This window comes from Aythya ferina (genome assembly GCF_964211825.1).
Source record: "Aythya ferina genome assembly, chromosome: 10".
Taxonomy (NCBI): Eukaryota; Metazoa; Chordata; class Aves; order Anseriformes; family Anatidae; genus Aythya; species Aythya ferina.
The window spans coordinates 643,593-667,928 of NC_140306.1; the positions used below are offsets into that span (position 1 = coordinate 643,593).

General features: G+C 48.6%; 1 protein-coding gene and 1 long non-coding RNA gene across 6 annotated transcripts in view; both read left to right on the forward strand.

Annotated features, from left to right (window-relative positions):
• Nucleotides 1-1,330: 1,330 nt before the first annotated feature.
• Nucleotides 1,331-16,979, forward strand: LOC311442140. 4 transcript variants are annotated; one of them, XR_014696463.1, is made up of 4 exons: nt 1,339-2,125; nt 10,243-10,384; nt 13,906-14,011; nt 14,757-16,979. It is a non-coding gene; the product is annotated as an uncharacterized lncRNA (long non-coding RNA). The 4 variants fall into 4 exon arrangements; XR_014696464.1 differs by having other exon boundaries at nt 1,342-2,125; nt 10,243-14,011; nt 14,166-16,965; XR_014696465.1 differs by having other exon boundaries at nt 1,342-2,125; nt 10,243-14,011; nt 14,757-16,964.
• Nucleotides 16,980-17,522: 543 nt separating this feature from the next.
• Nucleotides 17,523-24,336, forward strand: part of RAD18 (RAD18 E3 ubiquitin protein ligase) — a 43,763-nt gene continuing 36,949 nt past the window's right edge. Inside the window, exons 1-4 of one of the 2 annotated variants that reach the window (XM_084530972.1) lie at nt 17,523-17,784; nt 17,914-17,995; nt 19,426-19,487; nt 20,931-21,001. In XM_084530972.1, the coding sequence (XP_084387098.1) occupies nt 17,731-17,784; nt 17,914-17,995; nt 19,426-19,487; nt 20,931-21,001 (269 nt within the window). In that variant the 5' untranslated portion in view covers nt 17,523-17,730. The remainder of the gene's footprint in view (nt 17,785-17,913; nt 17,996-19,425; nt 19,488-20,930; nt 21,002-24,336) is intronic. The other variant, XM_084530973.1, reaches the window with a different exon arrangement.

Here is a 24,336-nt window from a genome sequence, read left to right on the forward strand (position 1 = left end):
GTGATGTACCTGGCGGTGGGGTGCTTGTTTAGATGAACCGCTGAGAGCACAGATGGACGCTTGCCTTTCAGCTCTGGACATATGGTGAAAATACACGGGGAAGGAGATGTAGGCCAATTAAAAAAAAAACAAAACAAAACACCGCAAACTCCACGTGGGTGTAAATTCACACATTCCCATGGATGTGGGAGGACCTCTGCTGATTTTCAGCAGTATAGATGTACCCTGCATTCCTGAGCTCTCATTTCTTTATTTAAAATGCATTTTGGAAAAAAAGAAGAAGAAAAAAAAAAGGGCACACTCCCTGTTACTTGACCCAATCTTTGCCTTGACATTCCCTGCAGGATTTGGGGTGCGAGAAGGGGAGGCCCCGGGGATGCTGTGAGGCCAAGCTCAGCCCTGGGTGCTCACCTCCAGCCCCCGCTCCCCCCGGCACTGCCACACACCCCCGAGACCCGGAGCTGGTGCGGGCTGGCTCGAAAACCTGCCACGCTCGTGTGGCTGGGATGGGAAAGGAAAGAAATGGAGAAAGATCAATGAAATAAACCTGTTAATTAAAAGGCGCTGAACCGATGGCAGTTTAGGCTGAAGACCATGGTGCAGCAGAACGTGTCCTGCTCAAGCCTGAGCCCCGAGCAGCCTCTGGGCGCTGGGCGCAGACGCTGACATCCCCCTGAGCATGGGGAGCCCCCCCGCTGCCCCTGCCCCTGTGAGCAGCTTTGTGCTTGGGGCAGCCGCGCAGCACAACCCTGCTGCACCCTCAGCATCAGCCGTGCCTCCCCCTGCTCGCCCTGGTGTATTTTGGGGGGATTGTGACTGGACTGCCTGGCACTGCTCCTACTTTTCCCCAAACCCTTCACTCCGTAAGCCCCTCTAAGCAGTTTAGCGCATTAGCGCTCGCTCGTGTAGGAGTACGAGATTAGTACTGCTCTTGAAATGGAGAGAATTGCTTTGGCAGCGAAGCACTGGAGGAGTGGGGCTTGCTTTCCTTCCGAAAGCCGATTACGTGCGCAGTAATTATCCCCGGAGGGGCACAGGGGGACAGCAGGACTTGCTCCCGAGCCCTGCAGCCGCTGGTGCGGGTGGGCACCCGGGGCGCTGTGAGGGGCCGCGGGCGGTGGGCCTCTGGCCGCGGGGCTGCTGCCCCCAGCACGGACACAGCCGAGGCCCTGCGCTGCCCGTCCCACGGCTCCGGGCCCCAAATCCCTGGGGGTTGAGCTCGGGCACCGCCGCTGCCAGCCCCTGCCCAGCCCCGCGCTGCCGGCCCCGCGCCCAGCAGGTGGCAGCGCGGCCTCGGGCTGGAGATTAAATTAGCCCCGGTCAAGATTTATTGAAGATCGGTGGCTGAGGTCAGGGGAAGTACGGGGACGTGGCTGGCGGCCCCCTCCCTTCCCCGGGATGCTCCCCCCGAGAGAAGCAGAGGGGCCGTGGCAGCGGGCGCGGGCTGGGCGCTGTGGTGGTGCTGGCAGTGCCATGCAGGGAGCCAGCACGGATCCAGATCCTGCTCCCAAAACACAGCCTCCAGCAGGACCCAGGGCAGGGCCGTCTCCTGGGCTGGCCTTCTGAGACACCTGAAATCCATCAGCACTCCTGGGCAGAGAGCTGCTGCTGCTCTTGAAGGGAAGTTGTTAAGGGAGGGCTGGGGAGGGGCGAGCAGGGGCTTGGTGTAAGTGCTGTGGGCTGTTGGGCTCTGCAGTGGGACATGAAGCCAAAACAGGGGAGTGAAAGCAGAAGAAAGGACGGCTCTGTGCAGTGCGTTGGGTGGTGGGAGCAGCTGCCCAAGCAGCAGGACGTAACGCCAGGCCAGGCAGCACCCCGCGTGTTTTTGCTCTCTCCTCCAGAGCGTGGTGCAAGCCCACAGCCTTCCATCTCGAGCAAGGGCAGCTCCTGTCCTGTCTGGAAAAGGGCCATGTGCAGGTGTGGGTGTGTGGGGAAAGGAACCGAGCCTCCTGGAGGGGCTGTGTGGGGCTGTGCCTGCAGTGGGGGGCAGGAGCCTGGTGCCCCAAACCACAGCATCACCGTGTCCCCGGCCAGCAGTGCCTGCATGGGCTGTGCTGTGACCGCCTGGCTTCCTGACTGTGCTGAGCAGAAGAAAGTGGACCCTGGAGCAGAGCTGTTCCTGCAGGTGTGCTGTTGCTGAGCTTGTTTGCCTTCTTCTTTTCTCCCCCAGCAGTTCACAAAGCAGAAAGGGTGCTGGAGGCACAGGGAAGGGCGTTTGTCTGGGTGGGAGGCGATCACCTGCAAACCAGAGCATCGCTTTCAGATGGCATTTCAAGACTTGAAGTTGGTTGAATCCCTGGGGACCATTAAGGAAGAACTCATGGTATTTTTGGGAACAAATCCTTCAGTCTGTCTCTTGACTGAAGCTGGTGACACTTTTATCTGAGAGAGGCAAGGCTTCAGATAAAGTTTTCAAAGCACTTCACAAATGAATTAAAACTGGTTTTGAAAGATGGGCGTTTTTATCTGCGTCATGTTGCAGCCCCATTCCGTGGCTCCCGTTACTGCAATGTGTATAATCACAAGAGATTACTCTGGGCCCAAAGAGCCTACGGGCACCAAAGCAGAGGGAGGCAGCTTGTCCAGGGCCATGCGCGGTGACTCAGGCCTGCAGGCGTTAGTATGATCAAGACTTGCAAGCTGAAAGTGATGGGGCAGAAACAGAGCTGTGAAGGAAGGGTGAGCTGCAGCAGCCAGGGTCAGGAAAGCTCTGGAGGCAGGAGCTGCAGAGGAGGAAGCCTCTTCTGGTTCAGTATGCACATTGTGTGCAGGAGGATGAATGGGGTCTGCATGGATGGGGCGGTGCCGTGGCTGCCGGGGTGCAAGGCAGCAAACGTCCACAGTGGCCGTGCTGCCAGGGCTGCTGCTCCCTGCAGGACATCCCGGTGACATCCCTGTCACATCCCCGTGGCACGGACACGGCCGCTGCTCGCAGGGGGGGAGCCTCAGCAGCACCACACCTCCCTTCGCTGCTACACCACGAGACCGCGCTGAAGCACTGGAACGAAACCTTGGCCTCCTCCAGTGATCTTTTGGATAATTAATTGCTGAGAAATGCTCTGAGGGTAATTTGGCTTTTATTTAGGTGGATCCAATCATTCAATATTTAGGTGGAGCCAATGATCATTCGCTGCATGTGCTTTAAAGGTGCACCTAAGGGCAGCCTGTCAGTGGTAATGCTCATAGATAATGAATGAAAAGATGACACAGAAGTGAAATGGAGAAGAAATGTTGGCGGAAATTAGAGTGATTAATGCTTTGAACCTGGACTCAGAGTGCAGCAAGTGCTTTCAGTCTTGCTGACTGAATTAAATAAGCCAAATTAGTAATATTTTTAATTTTTCTTCCTCCTGTTTAAAGACATCGAAGTGCTTTTAGCAAATGAGATAAAGAGTTTCCATCTATGTTTAGAGCAAAAACGGAGCAATGTGCCGTGCCACGTCCAGAGCCTGCAGTGAGCTCATGGCACAGGGCCACGCACCCCATCCTGCCCCCCACGTGGCCTTGCTGGTGACGCAGCCGTGAGCCCGGGTGGCCCCAGGACAGCTCTGTGGGTGCTGCTGGGGGTGGCTGCTGCACGCAGGGCAGCGCGGTGCCGGGGGCGTTCACGCTCAGTGGCTGCACAGCCCCTGCGGGGCGGTGGGACGTGGTGGGGTGTGCTGTGTCCTGCCCACACTGCCCGGCTTTGCTGCCAGGCAGCTTGCTGGGTGTCGGCAGGGATCTGTGTCACTTGCACCCCCATCACTCGTGGTGGGGACTCGCCTGTTTCTCCCTGATCCTTCCACATGCAGCATGCTTTGTTTGCAGCACTGCGGCCCCCAGCAGTCCTCGGCATCGCGGGGTGGAGGCTGAGGCTGTCCTCTGTGCCATGCGGCCTGGGGACATTCCACGGGGTCCCACGTTCACCCCACTGCGGAGAGGGGAAAGGAGCTGATGGATGAGATCGACTCTTGAAACTGGCAGTGTGCTCTTCAGATAGCAAACTGCCCTGGGTTTGCCTGGAGACAGCTACTCGGTGTGGGGAAAACCTGGCACCAGCTCGCGCCGCTGTGGTTTGTGCTGGGTTTCAGCGCGTTCTTTTTTGAGTTTTAATTGCTTTATTTTTCTTCAAACGTCTCCCTCCCGCTCTGGTGCGTGACCAGAACGGCATCTCCCCAGGCTGCCTCCTTTCCCTCTGCCCTCCAGCCTGCCTGGCCGCTGGGTCGGAGCTTCCCTGCTCCATCAGGGAACTCATCTGCTCCTCAGCTGGGCACTGCAGGGTGCACCCCGCTGCAAGGGAGAAGTAAGAGTTTTCCCCACTTTGGTTAAAATGAGAAAAGAGGGAAAAAAAAAAAAAAGAAAAAAGATTGTTAACACACCCCTACAGGCTCACTCTCTGTGGAGACATTGGAAACCAGTTTTTAGCAGGCTTTAGGGATTGCAGCGTTATCCATCTTCTGTAAATACTGCAGAGCTGTGGATTTGGGAGCGTGTTTATGATTGCGGCTAGGGCTGAAAGACTCGTCAGCGCTGATGGCACGCGGAATCGCTTCACTGGGTACCCAGCTGGAAGACAGCAGCTGTCCAAGCTTTCTGCTCTGAGTTTTTACTGGGAGCGAAGCACAGGATATGGGATTTGCAGAAGTATTTAAACACACATTGAGGTAAGGGTAGCTGTTGGAGGTAAAACAGCATTGCTGCCTGCCATAAAGACACCTCCTCCCTCCCCAGAAATCTGAGCCCCATGCTCGGAGTGCTTAAGCTATGGAGTGGCCACTGAAGCCATGGAGTTTGTGTCCTAGAATTGAAGCACCAGCACTGGAGTAAAACTTATTTCAGACCTTTAAATAATGCAGGTGGTCAGCATCCAAAGGCCAGGCGCCCATGTGACTGCTAAATCTGACCCGGGCACCCACCTGGCTGCTAAATTTGTGGGGACACCAGGCCTTGGGAGCAGCAGGGTATGAGGGAAGCCACAGCGGGAGCGGAGCTAACGGGATCAGCAGCGCTGCGTTTGCTCTGTGGCTTACAGGCACTGGGGCTTGCAAACAGTGCTCAGCTTTTGGGGCAGCAGCAGGCTGTCAGGAGGGGAGAGGCGCTGTCTTGGGGTTTCTCTGAGCGTTTTGCACTGGGGTGTGAGCTGGCTTGGGATGAGACCTGACGAGGTGTGAGCTGTCTCGAGGCCACGCACGCTGAGATGTGACACAGCTGTGACAGAGCAGAGCCCCACGCCAGCCGTTTCCTCCACAGTCCCAAGGCTCCGTGATAACTGAAATAACCCAGGGCAGGCGTCACTCGGGGAGCCTCCAGGGTGAGACGTAGTCTTTTTTTTTTAGGTAAAATTTTATTTATTTATTTATTTTTAAAGCCTTACATAAGTCAAAACATCTGCTAGTGCATGACTAATGCACCCCCTCCTCCCGCAGCGCGGTGACACAAGTTCACAGGAATTACATAAATGGCTGTTTCCTGTAAGAAGTTATAGGTTGTTTGTAGGTCTTTTGGGGACAAATCTCACATTCAACAGTCCATTAGCTTGCTTTGTTTACAAATAGCGCTGAACTGACCTGATTAATGCACTCTGCTGCCCAGCCTGCACTTCTGCGAGGAGGTGACAGGAACGAAGGCAAGCCCTGCTGCTGCCTGAGGTGGGCTGGCAGGGCTGCGAGGCTGCTTTCCTTCATACCAACATCAGCCTACCCAGGACAACACATGTTTCCCAGAGCACGGCCTGTGGGCAAGCAGCGGGCAGGGCTGTGCTGTGTGGGCATGGTAGTGCTGTGCCGGGGTGCAGGCACCCCACTGAGCTGCAAGGCGCTGTTCCCCGTGGGGGAGATGCTGGGTCTGGTGTTACTGGGTCCAGCGGGGCTTTCCCTGCCGTAGTGGCTGCTTCTGGGCCCTGAGGTGCTTGTGGCCCTGCTGTGGCTGTGCTCTGAGTGGGGTGCCGGGGCAGTGGGCCTTCACCGGCCGCCTCAGGGGCGTGGGGTGGCCAGGGGGAGATGATGTAGCTGCGGATTGCGTTGGTTTAGTTCAGGGATGTGTACTGGCGAGCACCCAGAAAGCTCCGCTACAGCTCATTTGCCTTCTGGAAAGTGCAAGGAAGTAATTTAAAGAACTGCCAGCTAAATGGCCGTGAGACGTGACTTCATTCAGGCTGGTGGAGGGGCAGGAGGAGGATGAGGATGAGGAGGGTGCCGGGCTCTGTGGTGCTTGTGCCCCTCCTGCCCAAGTGCTGCCACTGCCCTCCTGGGTGCCGTGGGGTGGAGGGGACTGACTGCTGTGCTGGTTGTGAACATGCATCTCTCTGGTTTTCCTCCTTGTTTCCCAGAGCAGATGCCACAATTGTGGTCGTTCTGGGCCAGACCTTTGTTTAGATGAGTGCAGTTCACGTGCCGATGGCAGAAGGGTCGCAAAGCATGGGCTTTAACTGCTGAGCGTTGTGTCCTCCTGCAGGGCTCAGCTCACCGAGCTGTGGGTCTGGCCGTCCCAACCCCCCGGCGCCTTCAGTATGGGGCAGGCCCGCAGGCTGCCCATAGCCCCGACATGTTCTTGACAGGACGTGCAGCTCTGGAGCCGAGCTGCGGGCCCTCGTGGCTTTGTTGGCCAGATGGAGGGAGAAAACCAGAACCAGATGTTGCAGAGAATCCTGGCTGTTGTCAGCCTTGCTCTCCCCCCATGAGGAGCAGCCCAGCCGGGCCTGCGGTGCGTGAGGGAGCTGCAGCTCCGCGATGGGCTGGCCCCGGCCGCGTCAGACGCCTGCTGGTGTAGCTGTGCGTGGTGATGGAAGCCGGGGGCTTTGCAGGATCTCCTCCTTGGATGTCTGTTTTAGGGAGCAGATGACTTTGAGAAAGCATGAGTGGAGGTAAATTTCTGCATAAATGTCATGGAATTACACCTACTGTCTTTGAATATCGATCCCTGGGGATACTGGTCCTCAGAACAAGGCAGCACCTCGGTAGTTTAATGTAAAGCTTTTCCTATGCAATGTGGTTTCATAAAGAAGTTTGGATCTTGGAGGCTTGAGGACTGCTATTGCTCCATGAAGTTAAGACGGGTCTGCTTGGAGTTTAGCTTTGCGGCACACCAGTGGTTTGGCCAAGTGGTGTTCTCTGTACAGAGGGAGACTGGAGTCATAGCAAGAGTGCAGCATTTGGAGAGAGTTACCAAAGCTGTAGCAAAACTGGAGGTGGAAATTTACACCTTGAGAATCCAGGGCTAATGCCGTAAAAATTCTTTCTCCTTTGGAAGTAGATAGGTCCTTAGATCTTACATCCAACCTTCAGTTTATAATCTATTTCTACTCTACTTTGTAATCTTTATATATATATATATAATCTTTATAATTTTAAAAAAATTTAAAATCTTTATAAACTTTATAATCTATTTCTACTCTACAGATTTCTGTGTGATTTTTTTTTTTTTGTCCCCATTATATCTTGGGATATTTTCCAAGTTGCTTCCTCATCAGACTTTTAAATTGTTTTTACTATATTAGCTGACAAATACAGGCAAACTTGAAGGTTTGACTTTTTTAGAATTCTAAGTCTTGTAATTTTTTAGTGAAAGCTGTAGAGTAATTCCCAAATTGTCTGGATAAAAACTAAATATAATTTTATGGGAGTGACATTTTCAGGGGGATTAGAAGATTGAAGATAATTGAGAAAATGTTTTCAAATTGCAACATTCAGTCTCTGCACAAAGCACTATCAGATTTAGAGTCTGCTTCTTGGAGCTTTGATTACCTCAAATAGCATTTTTCTTTAGGAAGGAAAAAAAAAAAGCTTCCAGTGAGGCCTTGCAGACGCCAGCAGGGGGATGGCAGTGGGTGAGGGCGGTGATTCGGGGCTGGGGCAGCAGCGAGGGCCCCTTGGTGGAAGCTGGAAATCCTCAGCTGATGACGGGCAGCGTGGCTCTCAGCGCCCTCCTGCACCAAGGAAGGGCCATGGGATGTAAGCTGCCGCCTGCAGAGATCTGCACAGTGCTAAATCCACCCTGTGCAAGGACTCCATCTTCTCCCATTTCCTCAGTGTTAACTTAATCTAGACTTTTCTTCATTTTCCTTTAGTGCTTACCTCCTGTCATCTCTTTTATCCTGTTAGATGTTTGCCAGAGAACTGTGCTTTACTCAAAATGAAATAGTAGGAGTAGAAAAACCAGAATCACTCCCGTTGCTGTTCTCTTTCAGCGCAGGGCAGTAGGCAATATTGTTTGCTAGGCTCCAGTAGTTTGGCTTTTAGTCTGTTTTGCAGTTATTCACCTGCATTTCTCAGTTCCTGACTGCTGTCAGTGAGCTGATGCATGGGAAGAGAAGCTTCAATGGTGAGGCTGATTAATGACAACAAATTATGCAATCTAGAAAATGTGTCAGCCACTGAGTGCAGGATGTCTGGTGGGCGGAAAATCTCATTACTGATCCAGGGAGAATGGCCAGACACCATTTCATTCAAAATAAAAATGTGCAAATTAGCCACAGTGAAAGGCCAAGCTGTCTGAAACACGAGCTGTTTATATTTTATTGCAGATATGAAAGCCGAATCCATTTGATTATAAAAGATGTCACATCCTGGGGACTGGTCCTGGATGATGGCCTTACTTTTCCAATGGGAGATTCCTGCTTGTGGCTGCGAGATCTGACCGTAGGGTGCACCAGGCTGAGCATTCTCCAGGTGCAAGCAGCCCTCCTCCACCAGGCTGCCTCGGCTGGACCCCTGGGGGCCCAGCAGCAGCACGAGGAGCTCTGTGGCAGAAGGCAATGCAGAAATTTTCCCAGATGTTGGTCATAATTCTTCTCCTCCAAAGCTGGAGCGGATGGACTGGTTGAAGCCACCCATCTTGTCCTTGTTTCTGTGGACTCTGGCACTGGCAGTGACCCTGGTATAATTTAGAGCTGGCATTTAGGGTACTCACTGAAGAAGTATTTAGAAAAAAAAAAAAGTGGGTTTTCTGGGCTTGGTTCTTTTTAGCATGCCATGAATTCACTCAGAAACAGTTTTTATTAGCCCCAAATTAGTTGTAAGATCATCTCAACGACCCAGACAGCATTGGTTGGGGAAAAGAGGGGAGGGGGGAAGGGGAAATAAATGACCCGTGCATGTGATGCCTGCTTGTGCAGGGTTTGAGAGGCTTTGCGCAGGTGCTGGCAGTGGTGCTTGGCTCCCAGCCCTGCCGAGGGGTTTCTCCTCTCCTCCTGCTGCGCTCCCCGTGCCTGGGGCACCCCCGCTCTTTGTGCCTGAACTCCTTCTGCAAATTCTCCAAATAGATATTGTCCCCCATAATTGCACATTTAATTCCCATTGAATCGGCACCTGGAAGCAGTCCTGGACTCGTAGATCTACCATGTGCAGGAAGTTTTCTGTGCAGGCTGAGTGACTGACATTTATTTATCATCCCCAAAGCAGCTCGCTTGTTCACTGCAAGTACCACAAAGTGGCCTGAGCTGTTTTTTCTCCAGGTGCTCTGGTTATAAATTGCTCTTTTTCCCCCTGTTCAGTTTCACTGCTGATATATAAATCTGGGCAGAGAAAGGCTAAGTTGACTGGGAGCCAAAACTGCCTGCTCGTAGTTCTCATGTTCTAGCTATTTTACAACCCCTTTATTTGATGAGCAGCAGTTAACCCAGTAAAATGCAGAGATAAATGCATTGTAGATGACATATACAGCTGCATTAGGAGCAGCAAGAGCCTTTGCTGAGGCACAGTAAGCAAAGCTGGGATTCAGGGAAACATCTCTTCAGTAGCTGCTGGAGACTCATCAGCATCTTGGCGAGACGATGCTGGAAGCGCTGGGAACCGCTGGTGTTTGCTAACTAGCGGGCTTGCCGGGGACAAATCCCTGCTGCTGGCAGCGTGGGCTGTCAGGAGGGGCACGAGAGATTCATGTCCTCGGGGAACTCCAGGCATAATGAGCTGTGCTCTTCGTGGGGAAAATTGTGTTCCTAATTAAAGTCAGAGAGTGCTTCAGGGGGTAAGAGCCCGGTGAAAAGATAGTCACTGTCTTGCACTTCGTAGTAATCAATGGTGGGAAAATAATCAAACATGTGATGGAGCAGCAGCAGGTTGGGGATTGATGACTTATTCATGTGGGAAGTGGCCTCACGGCCACCTCCTTCCTGCTGCGGGGCAGGGGAGGGCAAAGGTGTCTGGGCTGCTTGTTCTGCAGCAGCCCCCGCTTGAGGCCGTGCGTGGCTGCTGTTCCTTTACTGGTCTTGTAAACACTGAAATTGCCTTGAATGAATTTCACGACTTCTGCTCCATCTCTTTCCAGGTGTGTGAATGAAGTTGGGGAAGGTCCTTCAGTACGCAGAAGCGCTGCTCAGACACGGTCAACACCCAACTGCAAAAGTTTTGGACTGCCCAAGAAGGCGAGACTTTGGAAGTGGAACAGGAAATAAAGGTCTCCCCTTCTGGTACGTTAATCCGATACAGCATTTGGGACATTTTCTTCCTCTGGAACTCCGTATTTAGGCTACCATGAGACTGAGGTAGGTGAGCTCTGCTCTGCCACGAGCTCTGCTGCAGTTTCAAGGCAGTGTGGGTGCTGAAGCACGATCTTCAGCAAAAGGAGAAAGTCCCAGGGATGAGCATTTCAGTGGCTAATCAACAGATGCATGGGACCAGAGGCAAGGAGTAATTTGTATCCAAACTGTGCTCGTGCCAAGTCCTTCAGCTGAAAAAGGCTAAATCTATGCAGGAAAGCTGAAATGTCAACTGAGAAACGCTTCAATTAACATACAGATGTTTTTATCTTCATATTTTATTTATTTATTTTGCCCATTTTTCCTCTGCATGAGCATGCAAAATGTTTTTTCCTATTTGGTGGCTACTGTCTGTTACCTTAATCGCAGCTCTTGCTGGGGTTGAATACAGAGCACTGAGCGTTATGTGCACACAGAGACATGTAACAGTTCCTGGGAAATCACCGAAAGAAATTTAGTACTGGAAAGTTAAGTAAGCTCATGCTGAGAAACGAAGGGTCTTAGCTCTGCCTTTCCTGGTGTTTGGATGCTAACTGTGAGGTCTTTCTGCTAGTACTGTTTCTCAAAAGCATGCAGTAATCCTTGTTTTTCTATAAGTAGCTAAATTATTTTTGTTCAGTTCTTTTTTTGGGGGAAAAAAAAAAAAGGAATTGCACCTAGGCTGGGAACTAAGCAGCTAAAATTATGCTCTTAAAAAGCTGGTAAAGCAATGAGCTGCTGGAGATGATCAACTGAAGATGAAAAAAGGTCCTACCAAGGGGTCTAGCTCTGTACGCAGCTTATCAGGTCCATGGTGGTTGTACTGCAGTAACTTGGAGCTGGTGAGATTCCTTGTGATTTTCATAACCTTCATTGGATCAGAGTCAGTGTCTAAGGGGAGGTAACTGTGTGTGCTCAGACAACGGCTCGCTAACGTCAATGAGCATCTGCTGCGGCAGAAGACCAAAATCAGCAAGGGCTCATTGCTGGCTGGTCTGTTATTTGAATTCCCACCCGTCCCTGCAGTCAGAGCTGTGACGGGTTAGTGTGCTGCCGGCTCTGTCCCCGAGCTGTCTGTTCCACACTCACTGGCATTTCACGCTGCCCTTTGGCCAGACCCATCTAGGTCAGCGTTGGTTTATTACCAAATGCCCAGAGTGACTTTACTCACTGTGTCTATCTCATAACAGTTCAAGAGAAACTTTAAATATTATTTCTGGCTGCTCCAGACGCTAACTCTAACAGCTTTGCAATGGAAGTTTCCACGCAGCTCTTTAGAGCTGTGACATTTTTTCCACTGATTTACATTGGCCCAATCCCACTGAAGGAGACGAACAGTTACATAAAGGAAGAAAGGATTTCATTTATGCTTTCGAGGCATTTCTGTGTGAAATGACCAGATATTCTTGGACCTGTGGCGTGGATAAATAGCAGTGAAATGGAGCTGAATGCAGCTCAGCGTGGTGCTACCTGCCAGTGTAACCTCTGCCGAGGGGGAGAAGGGATCTTTTGACACGTGGGCAGTGAATGCTGCGACTAATGAAAGGCGCTCCCCTGATGTCTTTGGGCTTGAAATGCACTGACCAAAACTCTCTGCACTGCTCCACCTGCGCTGGCGCAATCTGCTTGCCAAGGAAGTGGTGGTGGGAATTATCGTTAAACTGGAGGCTTTTAGTGAATGGCAGGAAGAAAAAAATAGCACCTCTGAATCAGACTGGACTGTCTTTGAATCACCAAGTGCTTTATAAATGCTCATAAAATATAGCAAACAAACATTTTGAGGCTGACTAAGCATTCCCTTCTTAACGCCACTTTGATACTCTACCCACTGTGAAGTCAAAATCAAGCCTGGCTGAGGTGGAGCTGTGCCGGACCTCTCCCTTGGGGAGCAGTGAGTGCACCCGAGCGGGGAGCACAGCCCCTGCCTCTGGCCCCGTCTGCGTCCCCTGCCATGTGTCTGTGCTGCCAGCCGTGCAGCTTTCACCCCTGCAACATGTGCTGCTGCCCACAGGTCAAGGGCGGCACGGAAACGCAGAGAAGAGGAAAGGGGCTGGAGTGCACAGGTGTCGTGCGGTGTCAGTTCGAAATGTCGCCCATCGATCTGTAAACTGCCACAAAAGATGAATTGCAGTTTAAATTGGATTTTGTAAAAGCAGCCATAAAACATCTTGCTTTGCGATGCCATCTCCTCTATAAGGTGCCTCATTGTGCAAAACGGCCCCGACGCTGCCTGCTTCGGACCAGGCTGTGTATGGCTGCCCACCGGGGATTCTTCTGGTTGCTTGCAGTACTCCACCTGCCCAGGTCAGAGTGCTCCACGAAGTGACGGGGAGGCAGAATATCCCCTGTCAGCATCACGCCTCTAACCTCCAGCGGTCCTGCTTGCTTCCTGCTGTGAGGCAAAGGTTGCTGCAGCCAAGGCCGGTGTAGGGCAGCAGCATTCCCTGACAGGCACTGCAAGGAAGCAAATAATTAGCATTCACAAAGTCTAACTTTCCATTCTGCCCCATTAATTGAAAGCTTAATTACACCATTTAGACAACGTGGGATCAATCACAGGAATGGGCTGCAGCAGTAGCTTAGCCAGCAGTACAGCCCCTTCTCTGTCTCTGCCACACCAGAAGCTTGTTTGGTCAATATTCCCTTCGCCAAGCTTGCAATATGGGAATAATCAAGCTATTTAATCAGTGGTTAAAGGCTGTAAACATTTCATGAAAAGGCTTGTAATTTTTGGTCTAATATATTATCTCATTACAAGCCTTCTATTCATTTCAGAAGGAATTTAATCTATCGCTTGCTTAAACGAAGGAGGTCCACTGTTGAGAAATGACCGCGTTAAAAGGGAAAAAGGAGTGCCAGCAGTGAATGAAGTCATTGGCAGATCGGGAGCCCTGCGGTGTCCTGCCAGAACACATCCCTGCCTCCCACGGGCGTGTGGCCAGGGCAGGTCCACGTGGAGCTGCCCGCGCTTCATCTGCGGGTGTGCACCCAGGAGCAGCTTTTTGGCCAGTCGCCTCTCCCCAGCTGCACCCCCAGCGGTCAGCTGTAGCTGCAGGCTGTGCTCTGCAGGCAGGAGATGCCTTTCCAGCTCGTCTGGCAGCCGGTATCGCTGCTGGGAAGGTCGTCCCTGGGGCAGTGTCCCAAGTTTCCCCGTGTGCTGCGGGGATGCTGCAGGCAGGGTGGCGGTTTCCAGCCCGCACCGCTGCCTCTGTGGGTGCAGCACAAGCAGCGAGGGGGCACACCGCCACGGCTGGGATGTGCTCGGCCTGTGGCACTGTGCAAAGTCCCTGCTCTCCTAGGAGTGACCCGTGTGGGGCTTTCTGCAGAGCTCGAGGCCCTTCTAAGCGTAGTGCATTTCATGCCCTTTGCTGCTAGTGCTGTTAACTGGAAATGGTTCCCAGCCTCTTTCGCGTGGAGTCCTTCCCTGATGAGCTTCTACCTCCACAAAATTCATTCTCCTGCTTTCTCACCAGCCTTGAACCTGGCCGGTGGTGCCTCCAGCCAGTATTCTTCCCTGGGTGAAAAGCACTACAGGAGCTCATTTGCTGTGTGCTGAGGACAAAGCTTCTCAAGTTCATGGTAAGATAATCAACCTTGGGTTTTGCTATTTATGTATTTACTTTTTTTTTTTTTTGGCTTTGCTTTCTTTACATTAAAAAGATTGAGCAGGGTCTCTTACAACAATGTAAGCACATTTCGTTCCATGCTGTTCTTCATCACATGCTGTTCTCAGCTAAAACACCAGTAATTAAATGGCAGAGCTGCTGGACAGCGAGTCCTTACGGTACTGGCAGGCCAGGCGGTGCCGCAGCGCCCACGCTGCCCAACATCACTCGTGTTCCTGCCATCGATCTGCTGGGGGGCTGATGCTGAGCGCTGCTTGGCTTCGCTGGGTGACTGACCAAGGCTGCTCCAGGTACTGAAAAAGTCTCACCTCCCTTGCATTGAAGATTCCTTGAAGCAGAAATGTTAAAATTTCCTCAGCCTCCTGTCTCTGGAAAGGATACGATAGAAAACAATTTTGCATAATCTTGTTTGACTAATGCTATTATTTTGAATGAACCATTTCACACTGCGCCTTGAAGGAAGAAGGCAACAAAGGAGAAAATTTCCCACTTCTGGTAGCTCATTCTGTCTCAAAAAAGAGAAATTTGGCAAAAGTAGTAGACATTTGCTAGGAATTAGATATTGACAGCGAGTATAGGAATGTCCCAGACTTCCTGCCTATAAAAACAGAAAATGCTGTCTCTGTTTAAGGAATATTAAGAAGATATACACATCGTATTAACGTAGTCCTTCAAATATTTATGTCCTGGTCTTACAGATGTTAACACGTTGTGGTCTTGAGCAGATCCTGTGGAGGTCACAGAAAGGTGTTTGTACTCCTCCAAGAACCGTGGATGGAGAGCTCAGCATCTCTGCTTTTGTGGGAGTTAAGTTCTTAAAGCATCACAGGCCAGGCCCTAAATTTTTATGTCCTAACACTGAGCACCCTATTGTGGTATTTAAAAGCATAGATAAAGATTTAGCTTTGTAAAATGATACCACATTTCCAGGATGAACTTTTTAGTAAAGTAATTTATGTGTCTCACTTACATTCTTTTCTTCAGCTTCGTGCCCGAGAATTCTGTCTGCATTTTTTATAGTCAATAGAAGTTCTTAACTAATGGTCTGGGTGATAGTGACAATTAGTGGAAGATTAAGGCAGCCAAACTGAGTACACTCCAGAGAGACTTTGGATCCCAGCTTTACACACTTCTTTCCATATGAAACTTTAAACATCAGACTGTTAAGAGGCACTGGTACTGCGCTTCCAAAAGGGGGTGTCTGGAACAGAAGTGCAGGTCTCGCAACTGGAGTTACTCTGCTAATTCCCTCTGATTCTGACATTGTAGAGTGAGTAGGTAGGTGCTCTTTTTTTTGGTTAAAATGCTTGCACATAGCATGGGTAGAGCAGGGGAAAATGAGGCTGTATTAGAAAGGCTGATTTAGAAGAAAACAGATTGCAGACTCCTGAAAAAAACATGCTTAGTGTTATGGGTTACTAATGTAATAAATGTCACAGGGAGGTTACGTTCTACTTGAAGCATAAAAGTAGGGTAGAAATGCCTTGTTGGACATTGAACTCTACCTCCAGTAGTGCTTCTGAACTATGGCATTTGTATTTAAATCCGTGTTCAAACCTTTGTGACTTGCTACATGACAAAGGTTGTTTGTATTGATTAAATACATGGATTTGTATCTCCTAATCTCAATTGCTTACAAGAGTTTGTGAGTAGAAACAGGACAAATATAAATTACTGATGCGTTCAGATGGTATTGTATTGTTTTTTATCTAAAAGTTTTTATCACAAAAAGATGACGTTTGTTCACATGCTAGCTATCACCTAAGTCACTTTGGAGACTAAAAATTAAGGTCACACCATGGTGCTAAGCCTTCCCATACACCCGTGACTAACGGGTCTGTTGCAGGCTGTGTCTCTGCTGTGTTTCCGTGGGCTCTTGATAGATGCTGTGCATTCAGTGTAGTCCGGGAAATCGGAGGAGTGCTGGGTCTGAGCGACATTTCTGGGCCAGACCTTGTCTTGGCTAACTTGCATTGTCTGATGAGGTGTTCACCTTATCTGCAGTGGAGGATGATAGATTTGAAATGCTGTTATTTTGCTTGGCGTGGCGCATATTTAATTGAGACTGTTATTGGAAGAATTGCTCTGTCGAGGACATCGTATAGTGCTCTCTCAAGAGTTCGTACTTCATGGTGGGATTTTTTTGTTCTAAAATTCTCAACATCAGTCTGGTTGAAATCAATAAATTCCTGCCAACTCTGACAAAAGTGCAGAGTTGGGACAGTGTTTAATGTTTTTGAACAATCACACTCAGGCTCTTCCCTGTAGTTGGGAATGACGTGATGAGAAACTTTCCACTACTTTAAATGTTAAGGAATCTCTGAGAGTATTTAAAAACATTCAGCTGCAAATGTTCCATGGTTTGGGTGGTTTCTTGGAGTACAGCATGTTCTTCTTCAGATTTTCATCCAATCTAGATGCTTGTGTCCCAGACTTGTCTCCATGGTTCATTTGTGTCTCTATCATAAAGCACGCGAAGTGAGTGACACGCATACGAGAGGCAGATCTTTGTGGAGTGTTTCATTTTAGGAGTGATCTGCTAAAGGCAGCTGAACACAAGCTGTTTGTCCATCACAAGACACAGAAAATGAACAGCTCTGCAGGCAGCCTTGATGCAGGAACACGATTTGGGAACAAGCACTTTGAAAATACTTAAGTTGTGTGTATCCAGCTGGGGTCTATGTAAAACTCCAGTATTTTCTTTGTCTCAACAGTATGTATCAACCTAAGTAGCTTTTGGAGATTTGCTTAATGTCAGGCTCCTCCACCTCTTCCTAAGTTTTCTGTACGTTTCTGCCTGCTAACTGACAGAAAAGCAGCCTGGCACGTACTGGTATTTTAGTTCAAGTGAACATTGCAAGGAGTTGGGGGGAGGGTCTGTGTTCTCTGTTTTGGTCTTGTGAGTACAATAATTTCTTGTAACTTGGTAGTTCAGCAACATTAAGCGTTTTTTAATTCCGCTCACCGCAGTGCCAATAAAGCAGCGGGAGGTTTCCTGTGGAGGACCATTACTGTCGTCATCACGTAGGCGTCCTCGGCTCCCTTCTGCTGCCAGCATCCCGCGTGCTCAGGCCGGCTCTCAGAGATCCCAGTCGCACCCAGACAGCGCGGTTTGCTTTGCAGTTTTATCCTACGTGACTTGGGCAACGTGCTAGGTTCTCACAAACTCCTGGACAGTTATTTCACCTTCGGGAAGCACATCAGGAGTGCTCAGAGGCGAGCACTGCGACCTGCCATTTTTTGTTTTTTTCACCCATGACATTTATTATGATTAGGCTGTGTTTTGTGGTGCCCTCTGTGTGTAGACAGACCCTGCCCGTGCCTCGCACAGCGGTGCTGTGGCGATGCCCACACGCAGCCTGAATCGGGGCAGGGTCACAGCGCCCCGCTCGGGGGGACCCCGGGGCCCTCTCAGCCCCCCACACCCCCGTGTCAGGCCGTGTGTCGGGGAGCGCCGTCCAAGCGCCCCTTGGCCGTTCTTTGTCCAGACACCGCCGACCCAAACCCGAGGCGTTTGAAGCGGCCGCCCCGTGGGGCCCCTCCCGCGGCGGGCCCGGCCTCCAGCTCCCGGCCTCCAACTCCCGGCAGCCGCCGGCAGCGGAAGCGCGGCCCCGCGGCAGCGCGGGGGATTCGGACTGGGGCCGGGGCAGGGCCGGGCCGGGCCGGGCCGCCATGGAGCTGCCGCTGCCCGAGGCGCCGTGGCCGGCGAGCCTCACCCCGCTGAAGGTGCGTGAGGCGGCGGCGGGGCAGGGCGGGCGGGATGGCGGCGGGCGGGAGGCCTCGGCAGGGCCCGGCCCGGGGCCGGCGGTGCCGTTGGTTGGCGGCGAGCCCTGAGCCCCGCGTCTCGTTTTGCAGGCGGTGGACGAGCTGCTGCGCTGCGGGATCTGCTTCGACTACTTCAGCATCGCCATGATCATCCCGCAGTGCTCGCACAACTGTGAGTACGGCACGGCCCGGCACGGCTGTAAGGATGCAGCCCAGCAGCTGGCGGGGGCGGCCTCGTCCCCTCCGTGTCACCGCGCTGCTGCCTCCTGCCCCGTTACACACAGAGCAGGGTGGCAGTGACGGGCACAAATCCTGGCGTTCTGACTGCCCTGAAGCCTGGCTTGGTGCTCAGCTGGCAGCTTCGGTCAAACAGGGCCGGCTAGGCACATGGATATGATGGGTGGTGTGGCCTTCATCTCTCCCAGCAGATCCAGGACTGGAGGACGATCCTGTGGGCCTTACGGGCTGGCAAAATGCTCTTGGGCCTTATCCAGATGACAAAAAGCTGTTGAAAAATATCCTCATCAAAATTTCTCTCCTTTAGCATGAAACAGACCAGCCATCATACAGCTGTTTGTTATTTATGGGTGTGCAGTGCAGATGTTACTGATCCTGTACGTCCTTTACAAAACGTGCAGCTCACCTGCTTGCAGTATGGCCAGCAAGGATGTTTCCCTTGTGGCATTGCAGAGGGGCAATTTGGGACAAAAGCTGTGAAGAGGCCACCAAGTTCTCTACATTGGTTATTGCTGCAGCCGCCTTCTGACAATACAAAGACTTCTTGTCTGCATTGATGCACTTAAACGCCACCTTTTCCTAAAGTCTATCATGTAAATATCTTTAATAAGATCATAAGGGCAGAGCAAACACAGAGCCATATGGCAGAGAGCATGAAGTGTTACGTGATAAAATTTCCCGTGCTGCTCTGCCTGCCTCAGGCTGATATCTGCTGGAACATGCTAGCAAAGTGGTGTGCTGCAAGTCAGCTTAGGGAAAGGCACACTGCCTTTTCTCTCTTTAAAATAAATACTTATAATAGGTTTGGAAACAGCAGCACTCCCTCTGCCTGATGTCAAGGAGAACAAGGTGGTCAGGCAGCAAAATTTACTTTAGCTTGACAAAGCTCTAGCTGTTGAAAATGGGCTATTTGTGGTGGGGAGCACTGGAAATGCTCTACAGCAACTGGTGTTACATCCTGCTTGTGACGTGGCTTGGTTCAAAGGCCTGTAGTTCAAAAGAATGATGGAAGTGCTCCCTCACTAGTCTTTTGGGGGAGCAGTGCAACGTGCTGCTGGGGACTGGTGAATGCGCCTCGTTACCCCTTAGCAGTGGCACCAGGCTGAGGTTGTCTTGTCCTGCTTTAATGAAACAAAAATGCACTTCTGCTCCTGCCAGTGGGACTGAGATTACATGTTGAAAGATGCTTGCATAAAGATCGCCATCTAGCAAACCTGTCCATATTTTATTCTATGGAAAATGGTGTATTTTCAGTATTGCTGTGTTGTGGAATATTCTTGCATATACTGAATAAAAAGGAAAATATAATAACAAGCATGTGTTGAAAGAAGGCCTGTTTAAAAATGATGTTTTTTCTTTTTCTAGATTGTTCCCTTTGTATACGCAAATTTTTGTCCTACAAAACTCAGTGTCCAACATGCTGTGTGGTAAGTGTTTTTTTTCCTTTTTTGTTGTTGTTTCTTTTTTGACCAATCTTGGGATCTTTTCCCTTTGGACTATGCTAAATAATTAATTGTGGTCATATATTACCACCTTTCCTTTCAGTGAGCAGCTATTTAGGCAAATTGTGGTGCTCTTGTACCTGAAACTCTTCTATTTCAGAGATGCTTTTCTGTCAGCATAGGCAGAAATACATGTAGCATCAAAACTCCAGTTTTGGCTCAGAACTGAGTATAAAATCTGTCACGAAACGTTTAGTATTGCCTCCTGATTTGTTAAAATAAGCCAGCATTTAAAATGTGAGCGCTGAAATTGAAGCACTTGCATTTTCCATGTTTGGGTGTCCTCACTTCCAGTTCCAGGGCACCCTTAGAAGTGCCCACAGAGCACCTAGTGACGGAACGCACTGACTGGACGGTGTGGCTTTTTGGGGAGGAGAGAGCTATGTTTCACAGCCAGGAGAGGAGGCGTTTTCTATGAAAATTAGGTTAAATGTGAGAAGCGCTAGTGACAGGTTTGGCCTGCTCTGCAGGTAGGTTATTATTACCATCTGACTTGAAGGCCTTTTCTGATTAAGGAGCACAGAATACAATTTATTCTAGGCCTTAATCTAGGTTTTCATCTTAAGCCAACTGGGTTTTATTGAATTCCTAAAAATGATAGGCTGCCTGAAAACAATGAATGGTGCTTCAAGAGTATTGGCAAAATAGAAGTAATTTTCTTTTTTGTTGCTAAAGCATGAAAAGACTAGACTTTTCAAGATTGGAACAGATCTATCTGTAACATTGTCAGTTCTTAAAACAAGTGCAGACTGATGTATTTTTCTGAGAGTACATTTTACCAATGCCTTCTTAAAAATCACAGGGATTGATGTGAGCAAGACTCATAAAATTTTTTTATGACAAAAGAATAGATAAAACCAGAGAGATAAAAATCAGAAATCATTTTAAAAGAATGAATCAAATGCGTAATGCCTCTCATAATTCATATTTTTATTCCATTTTCACTACCGAGATTAGCGTTTTCCTTCATCTGGTTTCATTCCTTGTTGCTGAAGGTTCCTTTCACATTCATGGGATCCCTGTTGTGTTTTCCAAAGTGATTAGAACTGCACTACGATAAAGCATTGATGGAGACTGGGCACACTGGATTTTGTTCTTTTAGCTTCATGCTTTATTTTTGTGTATTGGTGATCATGTTCCAGACTTACAGTGCTCTGGGAGTTATTTTAGAAGTTTTTCAGAAAAAAATGAATGCATAAAGATGCTTTATGCATCTTTATTCACGTAGCAATTTTGGTGGTTGAAGCATTGATTCACAAAACAAATTATTGGTCACTTGAACACTTTGCGGATATTGCTGTTTTTACTGTATTTGATTGTTCCTTTTTTTCCCTTTTCTTTCTTTCTTTCTTCTTTTTTTCTTAATAGGCAGTCTCAGAATCTGACCTGAAAAATAACCGGACGTTAGACGAACTAGTAAAGAGCTTTAATTCTGCAAGGTATTGTGTAATTTTATGAATGCTTTCTCTGGTTTGGCAGTTTGAAGGGCAGATGTGACTGAATTTGTTTGTATTAATTCAGATTTTGTGCAATATTCAGTGCCTGCATTTGTGCTAGAAACTGAAATTGTGTTAGCAAAGAAAAGAAAAGATTCTAACATCTATATTCTAATAATAAAGGATTTGATGAAGATGGTTTATTTTCCAAGTCTTGAATGCTACAAGACTGTGTTAACTGCATGAGACACAAAAGATCTGACCATATAATGTGTTTTGAAAACATGTATAATTAAATTGTATAGTGAAAAATCAAGTGAAGTGGCATAAAGATATTATCTTAAGATTTGTTGTCAGATTTTTTTTTGGTAGATCATCTTTACAATTAAGGCAGGTGACTGTATTTGGCAACGTTATTTATTTTAAGTGTCATCCAAAATGCTGTAAATATCTGTGTGATCATCTTTGTGACATACTAACTAACGAAATCCATTCATCCTGATAACCAGCTGTACGCTTAAATTTTATTTTTGGCTTCCTTAGTTCCTTTGCTTAAGGCCAATGCCTCCTGAAATCTCTGGAAACTTTTTGTGGTATTCTTTATTTTCTTTTTTAATTAGAGTTGTATCATTTGCCAGTAAGACCCTTAAGATACATGCCTGAAAGTACTTGGTAGAAGAGTTGCAGCCTTGCAGTGATGGTTCAGATACTTGTAGTGACCTGCCACTTGCCAGTGGAGGTTTCCTGCCTCTCGTCACCAAGGCAGGAGTCCATGTGGATGAGCAGAGTAAGGAGAAGCGTGAGGAGTGAGCAAAAAAAATCCAGCGTTGGAGGAATGTCAGATGAATGGTTGCACGTCTGGAAAATTCCTGCAGTTTTTCAGCTGAAGGTTACGGTCCTCTCGGGTGATGTGTGGAGTCTGTGTAAACACATTTCACTTTTGTTTCAGGTTAGTTGCTTTGTTAGTTACAGTCTCTCCTGGCTTGTAGGAAGACAAGCAGATGCTGGGAGTTATCTTCTGTGGTGAAAATAACGGTAATAAAGATTTGCTTGGAAGAGGCTTCCTAAATGTGCATAGGAAATTCTGAACAGAATGATTTTGTCCAGTGATAGTGGTCAGCTTGCGAGGGAATTCTCTTGGTGAAGTCATTGGATAAGAAAAATGTACGTGTTGAGGGACAACACGTGGGAATCTTCCTGGATTAGAGAAGTAATGGAATATTGTACTTTCACCGACGTTTCTGTTCATTTAATTTACCTTTGATCTCCTCATCCCTTCAGAAGACATTGACAACAAAATAAGCCTGACTTGGTAAATGCTTTCTGCAGTAGACATGACATTTCTTGTATGATCTTTGTTTTCTTTTGGTTAGGAGCAGCTCTGTGATTTGCTAAGCATTTTGCAGGTATTCCCATGGATATGGGAGACAAATACGCTATCATCTTTTTCTCTGAAATGAACCTGGAGCTTGAAATCAGAGGGATTCTTGGCTTCAGAAGTGATATGAAGCATAATTCATGCTATGGCTTTGTTTCTTAAGAGAGTTGCTATGTGATGAAGAACTAATCTTCTGTATGGCCACTATTAGATTTAATAGATTTTATTTGGAGAATTGAAATTCTGCAGTTCCAGTATTTTAGCTGTAGTGTTTCCTACTGATAAATGGGTTACTGTTATTTGGTAACATCTAATTTTGCAGGGAACGAGTAGTGCTGACTTGGATCCATTATGATAATGAATCTTAAACATTACATTTTTTTGACTGCTTTAATGGATCAGTATAAATCTTACCAGAGTAGTTTAATACCCGTTCCTTCTGTGACTTGGAGTTCAATCAATTTCTCAACATAATATCTGATCAATAAACCTTAAACTGTGACGTTCCGTTCCTTATTGGAGTGGGAGGTGAGAGAGCTGAGGCTGGGCTCTTCTGGGTCTCGCTAAGAAAGGCCTAATGGCAAGTGGCTAACTAAGGTAACTGCTTTAGCAAGACAGAAGAAGAGGAATATAGGCAGTGGATAAATCTTACATCGCTTCAGATGCTGGATGCTCTGTGTTTTTTCTTCTCTCAGCCTGATGCTGCATTTACTCAGCGAGTGGTCCTGAGCTAGGAGAATGCTCGACCGGACAGTGTTAAGTGATGAGTGTTGTTAAATTGCAGGGGCGTTGCTGGTTTCTGCCCTAGAGATGTTGGTAGAAGATGAGCCTTCTGTCTCCCACCCTCTTCTTCCCCACTTTCTTCTTTGTTTCTCTTCAGCCCTCCCCAAAACAAATCCAGACTCCAGGGTCTGATTTTTGAAGCGTGCGAAGCTCTCCAAGTCCATCCTGCCTTGACTTTGAGCCTCAGGTAATTTAGCGTTTATGAAAATCAGGCTTTAAATCTTTTCAGCATTTCAGAAAACGCAAATGCATTTCTGAAGTCAAGCCTGTAGGGAAAGAAAATGTTAATGTTGCTAGTACTTAGCAAAGTAAAAGCTGTGCTCCAAGGTCAGCGCGTGTGTGGGAATGGTAATCATTCTAAATAGACCTGAATGCTGATCCCATTTGTACTTATGCTCAACATTTAGCTTGTGCACGAGTGTTTGCAGAATGAGAGCCCTCACGGTAATTTGTGCTCAGTGAGAGTTGTCTTTGGAGTCCTTCCTGTGCAAGCCCGTGCAAGCTCTGATACTTCCAAGTGGCAGGGAGGGTGTCCGTGGCATTCCTGGTGGCCCACTGGTGCTGTGTTCGCTGTGAGGTGGAGGAGCTGTTCTGAGCTGGCTTTAATCGGTCAGAACCTCCCGTGTTGTGTTCAGCAACACGTGGAGATACTGAGCAATGAAAGTGTTACGGGAGTGCATCGCTCTGATCAGTATAACCCGTAGGGTGTTCTAGTGGGTGCAGAGCAACCTTTGCTTGGTTTTCTCTCTGCTTGTGCTGTGGTTTGTGGGCAGAATCTGTCTTTGGTCAGGGTGCTGCTACTGCTGCAATCTTCCTTTAGGAACAGTGCTTTTATGTGCTGCATTGAGACCAGTCGCTTCCAAAACAGTAAGTGTAAAGACGAAGGGTTGTTTTAAAATTAATTCCATTGTCCTTTAATAATAAGACTATTCTGAAAGAAATTGTCAGTTTCTGTATCACATAATTAGAAAATTTAGAAATTAGAATTATGCTTGCATGAGTAGAAAGCTAGTCATTGCTGGAAGAACAAGCTGTGCTTTTTTCCTACATGGGGAAGAAAAATATGTTTTCACTTTCAAAGTTATAACTTATTTTTTTTATTAGGGTTACTTGCAGCTAGTGAGTGAGAGGAATAAACACATCCACTCTGAATGCGCTTAGAGAGCAGGTACTGTCG